The sequence below is a fragment of the Ambystoma mexicanum genome, chromosome 6q (genome assembly GCF_040938575.1).
Source record: "Ambystoma mexicanum isolate Mex_15411 chromosome 6q, UKY_AmexF1_1, whole genome shotgun sequence".
In the NCBI taxonomy this organism is placed as follows: domain Eukaryota; kingdom Metazoa; phylum Chordata; class Amphibia; order Caudata; family Ambystomatidae; genus Ambystoma; species Ambystoma mexicanum.
The window spans coordinates 1,184,287,386-1,184,310,957 of NC_090937.1; the positions used below are offsets into that span (position 1 = coordinate 1,184,287,386).

At 46.1% G+C, this 23,572-nt stretch overlaps 1 protein-coding gene across 8 annotated transcripts in view; it reads right to left on the reverse strand.

The window, feature by feature from the left end:
* TBC1D1 (TBC1 domain family member 1) overlaps positions 1–23,572 on the reverse strand; it is a 1,823,125-nt gene that overhangs the window by 723,080 nt on the left and 1,076,473 nt on the right. For all 8 annotated transcript variants that reach the window (XM_069631813.1, XM_069631816.1, XM_069631814.1 and 5 more), the window contains one exon: positions 11,731–12,011. In XM_069631813.1, the coding sequence (XP_069487914.1) occupies positions 11,731–12,011 (281 nt within the window). The remainder of the gene's footprint in view (positions 1–11,730; positions 12,012–23,572) is intronic.

Sequence of the window (23,572 nt, forward strand, 5' to 3'; positions counted from 1 at the left end):
AAAGACATTCCACCTGTCATCCAACTGCTGCAGTTTTTGGTTGGTGGTTTCAATGAAAGGTTTCAAAGACCTTACTTCTTGCCGTATGGAATCAATTGCGGGTTTCACAGGGGGCTGCGGTGGACTGGAGTCACTTTTCAGCCTTTTATTGGCAGTAGAAGCTATCTGTGTTTCTTTAAGGCTGAGGGCGATTTTTGAATATTTTTCCCTGAGTCCATATTGATGTGACAGGAAGCAGTAAAATTCGGAAAATGTCAGAAACTGTATTTTAACAGATCAAAGAGTCTTAATTGTAGAGCAAAAAGCACTTCCAAGCGCCACGATATGCTTTAAGATTTAAATATTTCAAGAATACACCTCTTCAAATTACTATGTTTTCCTGAAGAAAAACTTAAATTTATGCATTCAATAAATTAATTTGAAACAAGCTTTGAGCGCAATAATTCCTTCACAATACTTTGAATGGTTTTCCTTGATAATAAACCTGTCCACTAGATGGCAGTGTTGCAGTATTTGAGTGTTGACCAGGCACAAGCTGGCAGATTGCTTAATACTGCTGCCGAACGTTTCCTCGCACAACCTTGAAAGAATTTGCGCTCTGCTCATAGAATGCTGGAAATGCGAGGAAAATCGATACAACTGTACCGCTACGTCTGCTGTGATCGACGCAGGGTTTTAGGAACCGGATATCTGCCAGGAACTTGCTGCAAGGGTAAGATATGCGGAGTGGTGGACAGGAGCGAAACACCTAAGCTGCCATTCCCTATCTGCACCAAGCCACGCCCCGAAAAAGAAATTAATTTCTATAGTTTATACCATCACCTCTGTGGAAAGGAGAGGTTTACAAAATATCAGCGCTGGCTCAGAGGGTTAGAGCTATTGAAGAATAAATAGGAGACAAGTCTGTTCTTAGACTTAAGAAAACTTTATTGAACAATCTTTTTGGAATTTAAGACACGTGCATCAGTAATGTTGGGAAAAAAGTGAAATCTTTGCTTCTTAAAGGCATAACTATTTATGTTCGGTTATACTGAGCCTGTTCCTAGTTTATGTCCCCAATATACCCTCTCAGTCTACTGGTTCCAATAATCTATTGTAAGATTTGCTTCTGATATGTTTTACTTTGAAAGTCATTCCTTGCCAAAACACCTCTTCCCCCCCTCAATAAATACAAATCGTAAGAGCATAAGGGATGATGTAAAGTAAACAAAAGCAAAAGAAAACATTTTGTGCTTTCTAACATTTCCTCAAAGCTCCTAAACCTAGGCAGGAAGAGGTGCTCAGGTGAAATCCAGGTACATCTCACTCGGTAGTTGTGATGCTGGAAATGCATCGGAGGGACAGGGCCACTGTATCCTTGTCCTTGTCCTTTACTGCTTTTTATCGTGTGTTCTGTCGTGTTTTCCACGCAGGAGTTCATGTGGGACTCCTGGCAGTGCAGCTCTCTTTTGGTTTGGTGAACAGACCCATGGGATACCCTTATGGCACCCATGAGTATGGGTGCAACCCTGTGCCCCTAGTGTATGTTTTTGGGCACCTGTGGGTGACCCACAGAGCAGGGTACGGGCTGGTGGTAGCTCCGTGCAGAAATGCCGGGTGCCCTCCGCGTCCTCCATTTTGGGATGCCCAGGCCCCGTCATTGGAATCAGTAGATTCCGGATGGAGACAAAATGGCCCCCATGGCCTCTTGCCTTCCATCACCTGTTACCTTGATCGTCCCGAAGTCCCGGGAAGCCCTGCCTCTGTCCCTTCCCCATGACTGGCTGTTGGGTGGAAGTTCCATATATGGTAGTGTGGGGAAGTGCCGGCCAGACTTGATGGAGCCTTCTCAACGACCGCATGTTGTGGGTACGCCTGTGGGTGGGACCTGGGTGAATGGAGTGTGTGACGAATATACATTCTATGTTGTGGCTGTCTAGTATCTGGTGGTTGACACAATGGTTGAGACAGCCTGGTTGAGACAGCCCTGCCCGAAACCGGTATGAATGCAGCTTGGGGTGTTGAATGGCTTGGTACTTGTTCCAATACACATAACTTGTTGTGTCTGGAGAGAAGTGAATGGCCTGAATGCCCCGTGTACCAGATTGGCTGCCTGCCTGCATGAACGACCGTAGTCGTGATTGGATGCTTGAGTGAGACCCAGCAGAATGAATGGGAGATCAACAGTATATCTGGGGACCTCTCACTGCTAGGAATCGTGTTCAGAAGCTGAAGTCCACTACGAGTAGTAACTGGAGTAACTGAAGCTTGATCTTGAAACCCTGCTGGACAAGAAGAATTGCTGTTGCTCTCCTTCGCAATCTGAAAGCTGCTGTGCTTCAAGAACTGACCCAGAGAGGACCTGTTAAGACGCCCTCTTCCCGAGCTACGAAGGACCATCGTGCACAGCGGATCTTTGCATAAGCTCCCTGGTAGACAGACCTTCGACATGCTGCCCACCCAATACAGGAATTGCTGCGGAACTCAAAGGAGAAGCGCTCGGACTGTTGTCCGCCACTGTCGGCGACGGCGTGCTCCCGTTGCATAAGAACTTCATTGATCCGAGCACGCTCTCGTCCACATCCTCGCTGCTGTATCCTGCTGGAGAAGGCCTGACCGTTGACGCACCGAGGAGCATCCACCGGTGGGTTTCCCGCCACCCAAAGACCACAAAGATGCCGACGACTTGATGCCCTTGCTGGGCCACAGTTCTTCAACTCCTTTCGGTCCAGAAATATGGACACTGAGGTGCCCCGCACGCCTCTTCCTGGAAGGACGTTTACGCTTCCCCGTCAACAAGCACCGCTAGGAACGGCGCGGCCACTTCACTGTCGTAGCTCGACCTGTTGCCTGTCGGACGTTCGAAGACCCGTGACTCCTGCCTGAAAGGGAGGACACTCAAGAAGGGCCATTGATTCCCCGACGCAGGACGCTACAACGCCAAGGTACTTTGGGGTTGCAGAACTATTGGAAAGTCTAGTGTGAACAATATATGGACGGGGCTTGTATTTTTCTTCTACAGGTTGCCCAGGTTGGGGGGGGGGATCTCCACACAGAACTGTGTCTGGGTAACGGGGCCAGTATTCTGCCAATTGCTCAGCCATCTTGCTTTCCTTCCTCTCTCTACTGCTGGTTTCCTCTTTATTTTGATCTGTGTGTCATTCTGACAGTATGCACTTTAATGAGATCTGATAACGTTAGTAGTACCACTTTAGAACTGTATATATTTACCATTGTTGATTTCTGAGTACAAAGTGAATTATCGTGATAGTGTACGTGACCTTGACTATTAATTATATAAAGACTGTGTTGTAACCGATACAGTGTGTGGACATTCCTTTGTGGGTGCTTGGGGACTACACTGTACTTAAGAACCAGCTTGCATCACCTCCTGAGAAGCTAGGCCTTGATTGCTCGACCATAGCTACCAAATAGAGAATCTTGGCAGGGGTCCTCTGTGCCTCTACTCTACCATATAGAGAGCAGAAGTTCAGACCCCCCCCCCCTCCGGTCTTTACAGTAGCCAATTAGGCAGTGCAAAAACAAGGGGGGGTTCTGGGAGTAGCTCTACTACCGGCCTATATCCCGGGTTAGAGTCTCAACCAGAGTCTTTAGCTCACCATCCTTTCACAGAAGAGAAATTTCCACTACATATCAGTCTTTGTCCTGCCCAAGGGCAGTCCAGCACCGAAATGCCTGGCAATTCTCTTCTGAACTACTCTGCAACCCCAGACACACGTTTCAGCCTGGTTGGGCCTCGTCAGTGAGGTGAAGCTGTGCCTCTCTAAGAACAGTGAGCAAGGGTTCCACGTCTGGATTACCCTAGTAACCTAGGGTGAAAAACCAATGCAAAAACCAAATATGCAAAAACAAGGGCTGTTCTGGGAGTATCTCTACTACCAGCCTATATCCTGGGTTAGAGTCTCAAACAGTCTTTAGCTCACCATCCTTTCACAGATCCTTCCAGACGTGGAACCCTTGCTCACTGTTCTTATGGCCTCCCAGACCTTTCGCTCCACCTGCAAGACATCCTTCTGGAGGGGAATGCCAGACTGGATCGTGGTGCGTTTCTCCAAGACTTCTGCTAGCACGCCGTCTCCTGAGAATTGGGACCCCCAAGAACTCCACCTGAAGGTAGTCATGAAAGGCCTTAATGGACGGTAGGGCCTAAGCCGGGGGAGGGACCGGCCCCAGGAGCGCATGAGGAACGGAAGTACCACCACCTGCGGCACCACCTGCAGGATGACCTCCTTCACAATGTCCTTCAGGAGCCCCTTCATCTGAGGGGAGTGCATGAGGAAGAGGAAGCGCTCAATGAAACGGTCCTCACAAGCCGCAGGGTCCATAGGAGCGTGACCCTCCAAGGCACTGGGCTTCTGCTCCTGATCAAAGCGCTGAGGCACCTGGTGCGAGTCGCCGTACGGCTGTGATGGGTAGATTTATCCCTGCGGGGACCAAAAGCCTCCACCGTAGGATCAGATTCCATTTCCAGAGGGAAGGGAGGCAGGGACCATCCTGCAAAGCCCATTCGATGGGCGAAAGCACTGGCGGGAGCCGAGCTGAATCTAAGGAGGCCACCTGCCTGGCAGGCTCACCACGTGCCGCTCTGCCATTTTTAAGCTCTGCGCCATGCCGTGGGTTGGAGGGCGCGAAGGCCCTGAGCCAAGAGAGGCCGCCGACAAGAAGATACAGGTTGGGTCTTGCACCCAAAGCAGAGGCGTCGAACTCTTATTACTCTGGTAAGCACTGAGCCCTCAGCCAGATAGCCGGTAGTCTGAACACCCTGACTCATGACCTCAGAGCAATCTCCGGTAGGCTGGAAGCCCTTGGCACCTGTGCCGGTAGCCATGCAGGATGTAGTCGAGGACAGACCCATGGAGGTGGCACTCGACTATCTCTTACCGCCTGGGGTAAAAGAGGACGAACTTGATCGCCCTTCTGAGGACAGCCCAATAGGGCCTCTGAGTCAATCAACTTGGAAGCCGGTAGCCTGGACTGCCTCAGGTCTGCGTCTGCCCCCGGAGCGCCTAGAAGAGCGCCCAGAAGAACCCCCAGTCCCCTCGGCTTTGGAGCTGGTAGCCTTAAAGGCCTTGGGCCGGCCAGAACTTGAATCCCAGGAACCCAGATCCATGGGAACCCCGGAAAAGGAGTCGCTGCACTGTGGAGCCGTGCTGAACAGAGGGCCTACCTTGTCCCAACAAGAGGTACTCGAGACAAAGTCCTTAAGGTGGGGAGGAGAGAAGTGTGGAAGATCTCCCTCCACTCCGACAACCAATTCTTCAATGCCCTGTGACCTGAGCGCGCTGCAGGCCGAACATGAGTACCTGCGGTCAGGAAGGAGTGGTCGCATGAGGCAATCCTTCTGCAGCCGACATGCGCCGGGGGAGGCGATGCACTGAAGGAAAGTGAAATAAGAATTGAAAAAACAAACGGGGAGCAAGCAGAAAGCTAAAAAAAAAAGTCTCTGTGCTGACTGCCAGGTCAGACACCGTCCGTGCGGAAAAAGTGACTGATGCGAGGCACCGGAGGGTGGGGCCTCAGCATGGCGCTCCCATGCTAAATTTAAAGTAAGTGGAAGCTACATTTTCTGCTGCCAAAGGTTCTGGTACCGTCCCCATGTTGGGGGAAGCCTACAAAGATGGAGGAAAGGGGACGGGACGTAGGAGTATTGTTACCTACAGAATGGTTTTATCATTCTCTATTGAAACATGCAATAAAACAACTTTGCTCAAAAAGCCAAACCTACAGTGAGAAGATTTGGTCCCCTTCCTGCACCATTATGAACATTCCCTACTCTACTTAACTCATAGAAACACTATTACACTGAACTATGGCCATATGAAGAAATCTCACATTCTGGTCCCTCTGCAGGCAGGCTTCCATCCTAACAGAGAGGCAGACTTACTGGTGAGGATGGTCCTAGGAGATGAACCTGAAACGGCAGTGGCGGGATAGCTGCATTGATTCCACTGATCCCCGTGTAGTTTTGAGCCATACCATAATCTAGTCTACATTGGATTTCAGGTACGTTGGATTTCAGAACCAGATGTATCTTCATAGGTGTGCAGAATAAGCCCCAACCAGGGAACCAGGTTTATAGGAAACTTCACACACAATGGAAAATATTAGATGGTTGAAATACACGGTTCAAGTGAGCACACGACGTATGCAAACATGAGCATACATTACATGATTGGGTTTAGTCTGCATGTGCACAATTCTACTCCTACTTAGTTCAAAGTAGATGATCATCCTGTAACAATGTCGAAACATGGAGGGTACAGTTGCTGAGGAAAAAGTAAACTGACGAAAACGGATTTTAAATGGGGGAGGATGTGTAACGAACCTCAGATAAGTAGACTAAAGCAGATAAAGTGCTTGCTCAAGATCAAGCAATTCTGTGAAGTATGTAAGCCAGTAATTAGGATCCAGATATTTTTCCTCTTTCATTCTCTTTGTCAATCCTTTTGATATAAAACATCATACTAGATGTCCATTAATTTTATTTCTAAACATTCCCACATTTTCAGGTAAGAGAAATGAAGCAAAGGGTGGACAAGTATCTGCCCAAGATTATACAATTTCAGACATAGAAATAGGTGGTATTATTTCAGCAAAAATCACACACAGTACCGACATGACATTAAGCAGGCCATGGCAGCTCCTTAACAACTCGGGAGGTATGCTTTCTAAAAATATGTATTCGACAACAGTGCAGCATGTTCATAAGCAGGGATTGAATAGCACAAACATTAAAGGCATACTGACTCAAAAGATCAGTAGACGGATTGGTTAAATGACATGGATTGGAAAGCAGTCCACAGTGGTTACAAGCTGCATCACACATGCAGTGATAGCTAAACTCATTGATTCCTCTGAATATAATCCAGTCCTGATTTCAAGGTCTATGGGTGTGAACGTTATGTACTGCATTATATGTGTATGCCAGAAATTCTATATAGGATGCCCCAACAGGAATTGAGGGCAAGAATGAGAGAACATCTGCATGCAGTAAGAACCAAGAATGAACAGTACTCCTTATTGCATAACTGGCAAGAAAAAACAAGAGACTGCATGAAACAGTTACAATTGTTCAGGTTTGGAAGATCAAAATGTACAGAAGAGGTGATTCAGAATTTCAAATAGAGGCTAGATTCAGATTTGATACGGGCAGGGCTTGCAATTCAGGGTTCGGAATTAAGATTCAATGACTGAGAGCTAAAGCCAACTCCTGTGTGTCAGGCATCATCCAGTAGGCAACAGCTACCGCTGAGGAACCAGGAGTGAGTACACAGCAGTGCACTCCAAATCTAGCTTCCACACAACATGGCGTTTAACTTTTTCATATTATGTACGATCCCTATTTAAAATGTGTCCAATTCTTCTTTATTTACATTATAACACTTTTATGTTCAGAGGATTGGTGCGTGGAACCTGCCGCCGCCAGAGATCCCTGCCGTTCCTCAGGCAAAGACCTGATAATATGCACAAAAAAGGCATTGGGACGAGACATGGTATGAGGCAAAGCGCGCACAGAGACGGTGCCCCCAGTAAAAGCCCTCACAGAGACTAACGTCCCCTCAGATAGAGTTCCGGAACAATCCTCGCAGGCACCCGTAACAGCCTTCGTAGAGACCTCGGGTAAGGCCACAGTGGTGCAGAGACTAGCAAGGACGGATCCGGAAAGGGCCATCCAACCAAGTCCACTCCTGGGATGGAGTTGCCTGGTTAGTGTGCTAAAGAGGAAAAAAAGCGCAGCTGCCTTCCTCAAAGTCACACAGTTCCTGAGGTGCATCCAGAGGATCTACCAGTGTGTCAGCCAGTGCTTAATTAACGTCTGTGAAAGTGTGTCACAGAGCACACCAGTATGCCAAGTGAAGAGGCCACAATCACTCCAAACAGTGCGAGGTTCCGCCACTGCACACAGAAGAACCTGATTTACCCAGCATACACAGAGAAGGAACAAAGGTCAGCAAAAACTGTGCCTGGAATGTGACCTGGAGAAAGGGACAGGGGTTCTGACTGTTCGTAATGGGTGGGGTGGGGTGGTGGGCATAGCTGCACTCTACATTTGTAGCCCACCTCTGCATGCACACTTTAAAGACACGCACGTTATTGTGCGTAGGCTGCAGCCGAGTCCTCACTCCATGCGATTGCCCATAAGTATGGAGGAAAGGGAACGGGATGTAGAAGTACTTGTTTTCTGTGCGATTTACACTGTATGACGGTACCTCATTGTTCTCGGAATACCCAATTTATAAAACATTGATTTGGTCTCACCTTATTTACCACCAACGCACTCAGCGTCTCATATCTTTCTATTTCAATTACATTAACAATTTCATGTGAGCTGCCTTTTTGGTATCCCCAATTTGTCATCTGACCATAGTATGTGATTTGCACAGGACATGGTAAAGACCATGCCAAGTATACCTCAGTCTGGAGTTCAGGGCAGCACTTATTGCATATCTGGCACAACCAAAAATGCCAGTATGCAGTGTGGTGAATCCTGCAGAGCCCACGCAGAATCCCTACCTAAAGTCTCCTCCCAAGCGGCCAGGGGAAGTCAGCCACTTCCGGATCCTAATCCCAGAGGTAATTAGCCAGGTGGATCACCTAGGAGAAACCCCAAGTGAATGGGAAGACTCGGTTAGTAGAGATGCAGTATTCACCCTCTTCTGAGTGTGAGGTGTCCCCAATACCAGAATACCCGATGGCATGCCGTTATAGTAAGGCTTAACTTCCCAAAATTGCTCAAATTGCCAGTCCTGAAAAACCCTATGGTACATATAGGAATGATACATGTAGAAATCAGAGAACCAATATTACCACTCAGGATAGTTCCAATTGCACCTTGGGTTGAAGTATAAAATCAAAAATCGCCCATTAATTTCTTTAAAACCTTCTCCCGAAGATACATTTTGTAAACCATTGAATCTGAGAGAATTAAATAAGTTAAAATGGAACAAGAACATTGGGGACTTCATGTCCCATAATGCTCAAAGTACTGGGACGAGGAAGAGGAGCTCAGAGGTCCAGAACGATGGTGTGCAGTCTAGTTGTTCTGATGACCCACACCTGAGGGGGACCTAAATATTCAAAAGTCCCACTCAGGTGCAGACCATTAGAAATAAGCTGTGGAAAAGAAGTTGAAATTACAGCTGAAGCAGGTGGAACGAGAAGGAGCTGCTGCTAGATTGGAAGTGGGCTGCCGTCTCGTGAAGCTAGCAGAAGTCGGAAGCCCTGTGGGTTACGGAGTACGTGCAGCAGAAAGCAGTGTAAAGGCCAACTGTCTCAAGTGAGAGGAACTATACTGCTGTGTGCGACTCCAGTGTATGGCGTTCACCGGAGCACAGAAGGCTCCAGCTACAGGAGGCCCGAGCGAGGGAAATACGACCTAAGCCATCAGTCACCTATACAAGTCCGACGAAGGGAGAAGCAGCAGTGAGTTTGCCTCTGTCAGGGATCCCTGGAGTGCTCCAATATAGATTGCTGACACATGCTAAGAATTTTGAATACCGAACTATTACATAGTAACCAATGAAGCATGATTCTTATGTTAAAAGAAACTGAATTGAAAAACATTGTATCCACTATTGTCAGGTGGGCGCAACTCTTATATGAAGTGAGAACAAGTGGAGGAACATTGTAACCACCATTGTTCAAGCCAAAAGGGGTTATATACTCTTTACCTCAGCTGGAAAAGAATATTGTTACCACATTTGCCAAGGCCAAAAGGGAAGAATATTTACTCAAAATGAACGTGGCTCAGAAGGAGCAATTTTAAAATAGAACTAACACCAATATTGTCAAAGCCAAAGAAAGGCAATTAAGGGAAATCAAAGATGGCACAACAGAAACCCTCCTTGTAATCAATATAAAGGGGGAGAGGAATAGAATGTGCTTTGTCTTGGACAAATAAAACAAAGTGAGAGATATTGCCAAGGTGTTGTGATCTATGAATGAAATTGTAGTTGGGTTTTCACTTTTCCAAAGTACACCCGGAAAGGGACTGTTAATGGTTAGTCCAGGCAGGTTAGTGGACCAGGAAGAAAACAATTGAAGTACTGCTAAGTGTTACAAGGTTGTGGTGGCAAGGAGGTGGCAAGGCCACTATTGTGTTGCAATAAACTGTGGACAAATCAACCTGACAAAACTATTTTTTAAGAAGAGAACCTATAAAAGTAGTTGTATTTTTCCTAAGGAGAGAAAATGGATGGAAAAATCATTCTGACAAAGCGTTGTTTAAGAAGAAAATATGTGGAAATAGTTGTGTTTTGCAATGAAGAGAAATTGTATTGAAAACTGGAAGTGCAAAGACAACGTCTTTTGGTTTATCAAGCAAAAACTGTGCAACCTTGACAAGCCTTTTGAAGAGCGATATATTTGTTGACAATAAGGTCAAGTGTGAAGTGAAAGACTTGGAGTACAAATGACATATTATAATTGGAACCGAACTGGACTATTCAAAGAAACTGTTTTGAATTGCACTTTGGTTTGGAAAATCTCAATTAATCCTGAGGAAGGGAACCCAACCCTGGTTACAAGGATAGACGTTTACACAATGTATGTTTGAACGTTATTGTTGTATTATTGAGTTTAAACAGCCATATGATAACTGTATTATTTGGTGCAACTATAAGTGTGAGGGACAGATACTGTTTTAGAGTGTTTTCCTTTTGTCTTAGTTGGATAGGCAGGGAAAGTGAGGCGTTTACCCTACCTTTATTATTGAATAACATGGCTACTTGTGGAAAAACTATCTTGCCCGCCGCACATTTCTAACCCTCACAGTGGTCAAACTGGGGATGACTGCAGTATCATGACATGAAGAAATCTCACACGCGCACACACACACACACACACACTTTTTGCTAGCAGGCAAATGGTCAGTGGCTACATTTTGTATATAAAATACCCCAATCAAAAAAAGGATGATATTGCTTAAAAAGTCTTCGCCATATTTGAAAATCTTCTTTCTTGCCTGCAGTCCTGGACTCCAGACGCCTTTGCAGTCTCTTTGCATGACCTTCAACTCCTGCCTGCCCATAACAGACCAACTGGTGATTCCGCTAAGCAACCGAAGGAGTACAACAGATGTAGAGTGCTTCTGCCAGACTGCTCACTCCTGAGGTGAGACCACCACGTTTGCAGATTCATACAGTGAACTTTAACTTGTGTTACAAGAATCAGATTGTGAACTTGCATAGTACCATTTTCAATTCGAATAAATGTGTTGCACGTTCAAGGCAGGTGGCGATGACAGCAGAAGTCCTACACAGACTAAACTAGGATGCCTGAACTTGCCAAAGGCATCACTGCCATTCTTTACCTACAGGAGAAATTTAAAGGTCTAAACCTCAGTTCAAATCCTTCACAAAATCAGACTTCCTTTTGTTCAATGGACAACCAATACAGCATAATTGAAGAAAGCAGCATTAGGCTCATCTATCTTGACGAGCAGTTACTAAACAACTTAAAACAGTGTTATGGTGAACAAAAGGCCCAGGATTCATCAAATCGTTGTATATTCTCTGTACATGTCTGGTTTGTGAAACAAATAGGCTATACCGTATATTTGTATTTCCAATCCACACAACTGTTGCAAAATTGGCAGGCAAAGTGCTTTACCATGGACGCCTTTAAAATATATAGGCTATGAAAAGATGGTCAGCAAACGTGGTGCACCTAGACAGTACTGCCAGCCACATCACCTGGCTTTGTTACCTATAGCTCATAAATCATACTTACTTCTGCTTTTCCGGTGACTCAGTGCTCAGTGAGTGATACCTTGTAAGTTTTCTTTGTGAAACCGATGGCGCTCTCTCAACGGTCTCCAGACTGGACGTCCTTTCCATCGGGAAATGGCTCAGAGTGTTGGCTCTCCGCCGGAATGCTGGCTGAGAGAGTTCCACAGAATCAGAAGAGCACTGGCTCTTGGTGTCCTGGGAGAGATCCCCCACCGACCCATGGGGCTTCAGAGGGATACTGTTGGAAAGCACCTCTGCTTCAGTTTCATTTAGAAACCTGCCCTGCAATGTACAAGAAAACACCCCAGTTCAAAAGGCACATTTCGAAAATCACAGATAACGTGTCTAATTGGCCTACTTATGATAACATTACGATTTTAAAGCAAATCTTGCAATATGTGTGCATTTATTCTGACTTCACCTGGCAAGCGACATAGGAAAGCCCCACACTGTCAGCACATATGATATCTTCGACTAAAGAGCAGAGGCTTGCACACCCAGTGCTCTGATGCCACCAGGATCCCTCAACTACACATGAATGCATCTGCTCTTAGTATTGGTGCACTTGTGCCATTTTCTGAAGGGAGGCGATTTGTTTTCTCAACATGTATTTGTGTGTCGATCTTTACAGGGCTCATAATAAATCTTCGGAAGGTGGACCAATAATGCAGACAGAATTTGTAACATCTGGATGAGGCAAACCAACCTCTGGTCATGTGGATTCCTGGAGCTGCAGCCCTTTCCTACCGCACGACATCTGCAAAGGCGGACTCGTTCGCGTCTCCTTCTCCTTTTTAATGTCCATTTGAATTTTACTTTATTAATTTCTTTTAACATTAGGAGGGTCGAGTGCTTCACATTCAGCGTCTGCTCGTGACATTTTGAGCATGTACTAATTTTCCATCCACCAACTCTGCTCATAAACTCCAGCTTAAGAACGGACAACCTCCAACTCTAATGTGGGAGGTGCTACCACCACAGAAGCTCCTGGAGCTTTATAAAGGCACAGCACACACACTTGGGCATATTGATACTATTGCACAACAGAGTCTTAAGCAACAAACGTTCAACCCAGAACAATTGCCTACTATAATTAAACGATATAGCAGGCAGACCAGTGAAAATATTATTGAAGCAACGTCCCACGGCACACACCATTGTCAGAATAAAAATAACTTACAAAATAAAATAATGCCTAGATACCGCTGGGTTTTGCACGCTGTATAAATAGACTTCAGGGAGGGCCAATCGATAGGTATGCAGTTCCTATATGCCCTAGAACAGAAAATGACTGGAAGCCATGGTGGAGGCTCAGGCTGCTTAGATTTAAAGCACTATGGTCCGATGTTGATAGGATGGTTGTGTTACAATGTTACAACATTGTCATTTTCACTTCATGTGTCCCTTTTGAAGTAGTGATACATTTTGATCAAGATCAAAAGTGCTGCTGGCAAAGTACAATACAAAGAAATTTGCAGATCTGCCATATAGCACTCCTGGGCTGCCATCAGAGGCACTGCTCAAAAAGACACCTGTGCAGTGCCAGACTGTTAGAAGTCTCCAGCACATTAAACACCCTTCAAGACTGGTGGAGTAGTATGATCACACATCCAGGGTTGCATGTGCTCCAAGGTCCAGTGTCCGTTCTACCCACAATTTCCAAATGTTCACATGTAGTTTATTTCATGCATTCAAAACTATTATAAAGCCCTCATATGACCGGAAAGGCACTGCATTAAATGATTAACAGTCTAAAAGAGCACCATAATAGGAAAGAAAAGGCTAAATATACAAAAGTAAAAAATAAAATGTAAAAGAAGGAATGAAAGGTAGGGAGAAATCACAGCATACAATTTGAGGATTATTAACTTTTGGTGATCTGGACAATAAAAGGAAAACCGGTAAGGGAAGCTTATCTTGCTGAAAAGGAAGATGTCAGGGATTTGTTTGTTGATGGGAATGGAATTCCAGTTTAGAGACAGCTGCTGAAAAACCAGATTCGAACATTTTGTATGGAGGAAGTTTAGAATTTCCTTGTGAAAAATATCCTGTGCAACTGGAAGCACTGGAGACACGAAGATTTTCAGGTAGGTAAATGGGAATACTAAAAGGTAAGCATGCGAGAGCACTACTTAAACTGTATTCATAGGTAAAGGAGTAATCAGGTAGTTGAGCAAGAGTGGGAGTGGGGTGATCCTACTTGCAATACTCAGATGAGCAGTAGAGTGAAGCAAAACTTTGCGAGGCGGATGCAAAGAGGCACAGAGTTACCAGCATTTAACCATTTAACTCTTGAGAGCAGTACTGAAAATTGAATGGGGCGAGTTTATTTTCTTCAGATAATACCAACACAATTTCGAAATGGTTGAATGAAAGCAAAGAGTCCAATTTAAAGTTGAGACATTTGACATAAGAGACCAGTGGCTGAGAGATAGCATGGGTGGCAGTGCAGTGAGCCAGTTGTGTAGATACGTTAGGAGAATAGAGCCGGACTTGGAAGGATTGAGTTTCAAAGAGAAGAGAGGCAGCCAGTTATCAATGACACAAGGCATTCCCTATGGTATGACAAAGCACTATATATAAAAGATTAAAGAAACAAGAGGCCAGTCGACAGTCTAAAAGAATATAACCAAAAAAGGAACTTGGCACTAAACATACTGAAATTAAAAAAAGGTATTGGTGTTAAAAGGTGGTGAAAAAAAAAATGTTAAATGACTCCATGGTCACTAAAATCTGGTAGCCTTGAGGTGGTCTCCAAGTTTATGTATTTAGGCCTGCCGATTTATGATAATTTGGATGGGCCTGAGATTGTGGCAGACCTCAAGACTAATTTTCTTGGTGCTCTCGTTAAATTACACCTATTCAATGCTAAATTCGGGAGATTTTCGGTTTTCCCGGTTTTAAAACTGTATAAACAGCAAATGATCCCGAAATTGATATACAGAGCACAAACAAGAAGTAGACGTATTGATTGGTCCAAATTAGAGGGTTTAATTTGGCGAGATCGCCTTCATCTACCCCAATCAGTTCCGTTAGTGGGGATCCTCTATGAACTAGGACAACTGACAATTCAAACTATGATTGACTGTGGGGAAGTTACAGCTGTTTTCAAGTATGCTGTTCCCACCGGCTGCTTCAATTTATGAGAGATTGAATCAAGTATGGAGCAATTAAAAATGTCAACACCCCTACCCCATATTTGAAACAGCATCCCTCACTGCACTTTAGGTCCCAAATGCTGAGATTTAGGTTGAATTTGGTGTCAACACAAGAAATTCTGGGTCAGCGAAATAACATTCCACAGGACCAGAGACTGTCGTCACTGTCACACACACACAAAGACTCTGAAGCACTTGTGTGTGCAGTGTGCAACCCTCAGGTCCTTGCGTAATGAAACATTATCCCTAAATTCCTACAGAAGATCTCTGGAGACGGATTTTAAAGTGTAATTAGTTGAGTTTGTCAATTCACACTTTAGAGTTCTTAAAAGGGCTGTGCGGTGGAATTTTAGACTGATTTTAGCATGATAAGATTGAATTATGTTTTCCTATGTCTTTCTTTTTCTAATGATGATGAAACAATGTATTAAAAAGTATATTTTTGTACTGCAAAACACAATAAACCAAAAAAGGAAAAACTGAAGACTACAAATACAATAGTAAAAAACGAAAGCCTCAAGTTGATAGCGAAATGAAAGAGGATGAGTAATAGCCCAGGAAAACCACTTCACAACCCTGCGGACTGCATTATTCCGTCTGGATCCTTGTCCACCGCAACTTGAATAAATGATACTCCTACACGACGCCGAACTAATTTAGCTATAGCTCCAATAAATGCAAGCAACTTAGTACTTACATAGGAGTCCCCGACCAATAATTGGGAGCGTACATCTCTTGGCCTACCCATACCTACCCAAGTCCTGCAGCAATGGCGGAGCTCCTCTGAGGTCCAGCATTGAAGAACTGGAGTTTCAGAATCCCATGGATCTCCCAGCCACACCCTGACAAAGGCGCTCCAACAACCTACTTGCTGCCGAAACATGAATCAACTTGGGGTGCATCCAGTGGTCCACCTAATTGACCAAAATTACTATCACTGGACATTTATCCCTTCTTTCTCTTCCACGCCCCCCCCGTCGCACAAGACTGATAGAACAACTTTCAACCACAGTAAAAGAAGGAAGTGCATTGTCCAAAACTAACAGAAGCTCTCTAGCCTTCTTTTCAAATATGACTACAAGAATGATAATTATTTAGATCCGATTGACTATTGCCACTGCACAGTTGTGACTAATTATCACCATTGTTTTTTGCCCTTGAAAAGGTAGTACCCACTGATTTAATTGTTTAGTCAGATATAACCACGTTTTTTCTTTGGCAAAATTTAGGACACACAAGAAAAGCCGAGATGGTGGGCACTACCTTTCTGTATCAATCTTTCATTCAATAAAAGAAAAATACTTTGTTTTTTGAGGCACAGACTGAAAAAAAACCCAGAGACACCTGGGTACATAAACAATCTATAGCGGAAAGCAGGTTGTGTCACACCTTGCTAAACGGTCTCTCTCTGTGTGCCTCAAATAGAGGTTACCAGTAATTAATTAATAATTAATGCACGTAAGGCATATTCTCTGACTTTCAATTCAGGTTAGGTCAGTATATTTTATGATTGATTGTTGAATTAATTCATGTTGTTACTTAATATTAGTGATGGCGTTGTATCCTCCTGTGGAAGATTGCACATAACCATGCTAGGTTGATATTTCCATGAGAACTTTATTAGTGCCAATCTACTTCACAGAATACATTCTCCATCAGTAACGCAGGAGGTACTCAAGATTCAAGTAAATGTCCTTCTCCCTCGTTCATCTCCAAACCCTGCCTGACACTTACTTGAATCTTTAGTACATGCCGCGTTACACGAACACGGCAGACATCTACTTTCAAGAATCGCGATTCTGAACGGACTGAAATCACACAGCAAACTACGTTCAGTATAGAGAACCGCCCTGATGAAGGCGAATGTATTCTCCGAAATGCATTGGCACTAAAAGTTCTCATGGAAATATCAACCTAGCATGGTCATGTGCTATCTTCCTCAGTAGGATGCAACGTCATCACTAATATTAAGCAACACCATGAATTAATTCAGTAATCAACAATCAAAATATACTGACATAACTTGAATTGAAATTCGCAGAATGTGCTTTACGTGCATTAATTAATTACTGGTAGAACAAGTTACTCTCTTACCTGGTAACGTTCTTTCGATGGGATGGTCCGACGACGTATTCCATATCTATGACAGTAATCACCACAGCTGTGCTACTTCGGAAAATCTTTCAGTGTCTGCGTCGATGACGTCGATACGCCGTCCTCGAGGGCCGCCATCAAGCCGACGTCACTGGATGTTATAAGTAGGACGCACGACGCCCGTAGCCTCAGTTGTAGTTTTTTTCCCAGAACATGTGGCACCAATCTACTGCCAGTATGACCACAGAAAGCCTTGCGGAAACGTAAGCTGCAATCGCATAAGAAATTCTGTAGCGGGGTAGGCAGGGAGGGAGCGATATGTAATATATCGTCGGACCATCCCATCGAAAGAACGTTACCAGGTAAGAGAGTAACTTGTTCTTCAAGGGGGATTGGGTCCTCCGACGTATTCCATATCTATGACAGACTCCCAAAGCATTACCAACGTAAGGAGGTGGGAAAAGAATTTAGAATATACAAATTTAGAATGTCCAATCAAATTGCAGAGTAAAGGACCGCCTTGCCAAAGGCCAGATCCTGCCCATGGGAAGAATCTAGGGAGTAGTGACGTACAAAAGTATGAACCGAAGCCCAAGTGGCTGCTTCACAGATGTTACGAATAGGAACACCCCTCTGCAGAGGGGTAGAGGCAGCCATAACCCTAGTCGAATGGGCCCGTAAGCCTACCGGAGGGTCCTTACCCACCAGGCGGTAACACTCAGAAATTGCCAAGATAATCCATCTAGGCCAAGTCTGCTTAGTCACAGCTTGTCCCAAACGCCTTCCAGCGTAACCAATAAAGAGCTGATCGTCCACTCTGACTCGGGACATGCGTAAAATGTAGAAACTTAAAGCACTCCTAGAATCCAGCCTATGGAGCCTCTCCTCTTCCTTACCAGGATGTGGCGGAGGATAAAATGCCAGAAGAATAACCTTCTGGCTTAAATGAAAGTCCGACACCACCTTCGGAAGAAAGGAAGGATGAACTCGAAGGACAACCCTGTCCTTATGAAACACAGTGAAGGGTGGCTTAACTGGAAGTGCCTGTAACTCACTCACTCTGCGAGCGGAAGTAACTGCAACTAAAAATACAGTTTTAAGGGTTAACAGTCACAAAGGACAGGAATGTAAAGGCTGAAATGGAGCACCCATTAGAAACTTAACAAGGTTCAAATCCCAACCGGGCACCTGGAAAGGTGACGGAGGGATCACATTAGTGAGCCCTTTCAGAAACTGAGAAATTAAAGGAATTTTAAAATAAGAACACTCCTCAGACGAGCGCTTAAATATGAACAACGCCGCCAGGTAACCTTTAACGATACCCACTTGCAAGCCCCTGTGGGCTTAAGAAAGCAAAAAAGACAGAACCACAAGAATGTAACATGAAAAAGGATCCACATTCTGAACCCTGCAACAGTCACAGAACTTTCTCCAATGGCAACTGTACAAGGATTTTGTTGCCGGCCGTCTGGCTGAGAGCAACACCTCCATCACATCTTCAGGGAGGTCCAAATCCTTGTACCTCAACCTTTCAGAAGCCAAGCGTGAAGGTTGAGGGATCGGACCTCTGGATGGAGAACCTGACTCCCCTCCCGTGAGAGCAGATCGTCTCGGTAGGGAAGACAACGTGGAGGGCAGATGGATAAGTCGAAAAGGTCCAGGTAACACGTCTTCTGGGCCCATGCCGGAGCAATGAGGATCATCCGGGAACCGAACCTCCGTAGCCTCCGCAGCACTTGCGGGATGACGGGAACTGGAGGAAACGCATACAGCAGTGGGAAGGACCAATCCACTACCAGAGCGTCTCTTAAGGCTCCTCTTGGAGGAAATTCCCGCGAGCAGAACCTTTTGCACTTCCGGTTGACACTGGAGGCGAAGAGATCCACTTGAGGGGTCCCCCAAAGGGCAAAGATCTCCAGGAGAATCTCCTGAGCCAACTCCCACTCGTGAGAGATCGTGCTCTGCCTGCTCAGAGCGTCCGCCGTCTCGTTTTTGTCTCCGGCCAGATGAACTGCCGAGATCGAAATTTCCTGCTGGATGGCCCATAACCAGAGCTGCATCGCCTCCCTGCACAGAGGAAGTGACCCTGCCCCCCCCCCCTTTTTGTTGAGGTAGTGCATGGCCACTGTGTTGTCCGTCAGAATCCGGACATTCTTTCCCCGCACAGTCGGCAGAAAAGCCTTCAGGGCAAGCCTGACGGCCCTCAGCTCCAACAGATTGATAGAGTCTGGACTCTGACGGAGACCAACGACCGCTGACGTGAGGGACGCATCCATCACGATCGTCTCCTCCGGCCAGGATAGCCAAAACAGAGCCCCCCTCATTAGATTGCCTTCGACGGCCCACCACAGAAGGTCCTGGGCGACCGAGGGCGGCACCTGAACGGGGTCCGACATCCTGCCGGAGGACTGTGAACACTGGAGCTTGAGAGCCCATTGCAAATATCTCATCCGCAACCTGTCCTCTGGCACCAGAAGAATGCAGGATGCAATGAGGCCGAGCAACCTCAAGAACTCTAACGCTGGGAGACTCTGGGCATGCTGAAACTTGTGCACCATCTGCTAAATGTGTTGAGCTCTCACCTGGGGAAGAAAACACTGCCCCAGGGACGTGTGAGCACAGCTCCGATGTCATGGAGCCGCTGTGTTGGCGTCAAGTGGGACTTTTAAGTTGAGGGAGAAGCCCAACTTGTGAAGCGAGTGGCAGGTGATGGACAGATGATCCAGGACTTGCTCGGGAGAGCGCGCTCTGTCAACCAATCGTCCAGGTAGGGGTAGACGTGAATCCCCCTTTCCTGAGATGCGCTGCCACCACCACCATGAGCTTGGTGAAAACCCTTGGGCGGAGGTCAATCCGAACGGCAGGACTCGAAACTGAAAGTGCAAATCGCCAACCGCAAACCTCAGGTACTTCTTGAAGAAAATACCTTCTTCGACCAGCTGTCAGAACGTTTATCGTCCCTATCAGGAGGGATAGTAGGGTACGACGCCTGCTTTGCTGGGGCCGTAGCCGCCTGCACCACCAAACTCTCTGGAGTAGGGTACGTGGTCAAGTAGCAGGGGTCGTCACTGGCTGGGCGATATTTCTTCGACAAGGACTTGCTCACTGCCGGGAGACTCTCCAGAGAAGTCCAAGCCGCATCCACCCTTCTCTGCAAGGCCATATGGAATGGCAGCACCGGGTCAGTTGGAGGACCTTGGTCCAGGATATCAGTCAGGTCATCCTGCTGAAAATCCCCAGGGGGGGGCAGCCCACCCCAGGTAATCCGTGACCCTCGACATGAGGCGCCGGTATGAGGATTCGGCATGCGTGCCAGGCTCCGGCCTACCAAACTCCACCTCCGGAGAGGTGTCTAGACCACTGGCATCTTGCAGCGACCGACGCAGGTCCTCAAATTGACTAAGACCAGAAACAATGTCATCAGAAACCCCTGCAGGAACCTCACCTTCCTCAGACCCCTCATCCACCTCAGAAATATAAACCAGAGGCTGGAAAGAGCGAACTGAAAAAGGAACAAAGACATGTTTGCCTTAGCCTTTCTGGGGGGTTCCCCCATACCACGAGGCATCCCCGACAAAGCCTCCTCGAAAGGCGCAGATGGAATCAGCGTCGACATCGAGCGCGGCGCCGACAGCTTCGACGGCGTCAACACAGGCCTCGAGGGCGGAGCCCCGAGCGTCTCTCTCGACAGCCTGGGCACCGATGGCATCAACGACTTCCTCGGAGGCGGGTCCTCGAGAGAGTCCATCGACTACCTCGGCGTCGAAGTCTTCCTCGAAGACAACACAGGTTCTCGCGGTCGCATGGACGTCGAGGACCGGGACCTGGAACGGGCATGCAATGAGCGACCATCCTTGTCCGACCGGGACCTCGAAGGCGCCCGGTGGTCGCGACGATTGCTCGAGCCCGAAGGCAGACGAGCGGTGTCTCTAGCACGGCCAGGACCGGCGTCCTCAGACGGCGCGGATGGACCGGAGCCCTGCGATTGAAAAATCGCCAACATCTCCTTTCGCAAGGAATCCCATTCCTCAGGAGTGGAATGCTTGTTGGGACAAGCAACCCGCCGACGGGCGGAGTCCTCAGAAGTGGACGGGGAAGGAGGCCCGTGACGGCGCTTCCTGGAGTGCCTCAACGAGGCAGAGGAATGGCGGGACCGACTCCCAGACCGAGAACCCCCAGACTCACGACGACGATGCAGAGAGTCGCCCCTCGAATCGTCCGTCGAAAGACAAGTTGAACGTGACTTCCGGGGCTTGGCCACCTTACCAACCAACAGCTTCTTCTTACGCTCCCGCAAGGCCTTCGATGTGAGCGATTGGCAGTCGACAGTCGTCCGTATCATGGTCCTCCCCGAGGCACCAGAGGCAAGCGTTGTGCGTATCCGTTAGCGACATCTTGGACCCGCACACCCGACACTTCTTAAACCCGGACCGCGGGGTGGAAGAAGCCGAAGACATCATGCTTACAAGTAGCAACGAAGAAACAGGTTCGAAGAACCGAAAGAACAGGATTCAGTAGAATCGCGGCGTGCCGAGATCTCCAAAGCGAACACGTTCGCGGAAAAAACAGAACTGAGGCTACGGGCATCATGCGTCCTACTTATAACATCCGGTGACGTCGGCTCGACGGAGGCCCTCGAGGACGGCGTATCGACGTCATCGACGCAGGACGCAGAAAGATTTTCCGAAGCAGCACAGCTTTGGTGATTACGGTCATAGATATGGAATATGTCGGAGGACACATTCCCCTCGAAACCTCTATTCAAGATTTAGTTACAGCCTCCTAAATGAGGGTATTGTTTGAATAATACAATATAAATTCAGTCTTTCGTTTTTGAATTGTTTTAGGTTGATCAATAATTGGATGTCATTGTAAATACTCTCATCTGTCTCTTACTCTTTGCCTTCTTACTTACCAGATTTGGTCTTGCACTGGGTCTTCTTTATCAACCAGAATCGAGTATTACTCAGCCTCATCTCTTTCATGACTATAGTGTACTTTCTATACCACAGTAGCATAACTACGGTATATGGTATCTACGCTGTATTGAAGTTTTTACTTTCCTTTATACACAGAAATGTACAAAAAATTGTTTTACTTATATTTCAACATAGAGTAAAAACACAACTTCACGTTTTATGAAAACATTTGAGTGGTCTGTATGTTCCTTTGGATGCAATTATTTACCTTTCTCTGATAAAATCATTGCTCTAGTACTTGATACATGAAGGTTTTGAATTAATAACCACACTGATATCAACTTTAGGCAGCAGTCCGTTTCTTTGTTTGTAGCATTATTATTGCCCATTCTGCTGCCTGTCCAACCATGCTACCAATTCTTTTGCTTGGGAAAACCATTAAAGCATGGAATTGGAGGATTCTGGAAAGGAAAATAAAGGAAAAGGTTTTCTGAAAAAGAAGCAATACCTTGAGAAGGTGACAGGTGAGCGGAGAATGTTAAATGTTTCAGGTTCTAATACTGCCCAGCCCACTTGAGATCCTGCTCTTTCTTACTTATCTACACAATAATGATGTGTGCACTGAACTCCATGTTGCGGCTTTGCAAATTACATCCAATGGTACATTAGCAATGAAAGTCAATATTGCCCCAGTTGATGCTGGTGAGAAATACCTTGCAGATAACTCTGGAGGATCTACAGGGCAGCTCCAAGAGAAAAGCATGCTTTGATCGGGCACACTTTTTCTGAAAGTACTACATAAGGTGAAAGTAGCAGGTGTCCCTTAAGCACCCAATGAGGGGTAAGATGTGACGAATCCTGTGCAATCATCAACGATCCCCAGCCATAAATCTTCTCCCATGGGGCGAAGGGACGGCAGCCACTACCCGATCCTGGGGGTGGTATTATGAGGGAGGAAACACATCAGAGGAGACAGCTGCCGGGGGATGGTAGTGACCCCATCAGGAGAGAGACAGTAGTCTTCCCTTCCCAATGAAGAAGACCCCAAAATCTCAAATTTTGGATGATCTGTTGCCTCTATACAAATCCCTCCCATTGTAAAACCCCAAACCTCCTTCCTGCAAAACCTTCTAGGCAGAATACCATTCACACCTCATATATACATAACACGCACAACATCTCGTGTATCTGTTTTTGTGCTAACCAAAAATCTTAATCAAAAACTTAGAATTCCCATAAATCCTATGGACTCCAACTCCCATAAATCCTCAAATATGAAGATGAGGAAGAAGGTACTACCGACCAAGTGGAAAACAAAGATCAAATTTGCCCAAATGCTGTATGAGATGCCAATATGGGGAAGGTTGGAGCAAGTATTGCCACAAGCCAATGAATACTAGTGAATGAGTTAAAAGACATAACTTTAACAAGTCTCCATAAATGCGATATCAATGTGGGGAAAGTTTAAACAATTAGTACCTCAAGCCAAGGAAGTATAAACAGTAAAGGAATACAACTGCGCTATACTGAAAGACAGTGAGAACATTAAAAGCACATAGGGCAGTGAGCATTTGTTGAGGAAGATACCTGGAAGAGAAGTATACCAGGGGATCTGTAAGCACAAAAACGTATTCCTGGCAAGGGAGTACACCAGGAAATCCATTTGATATAC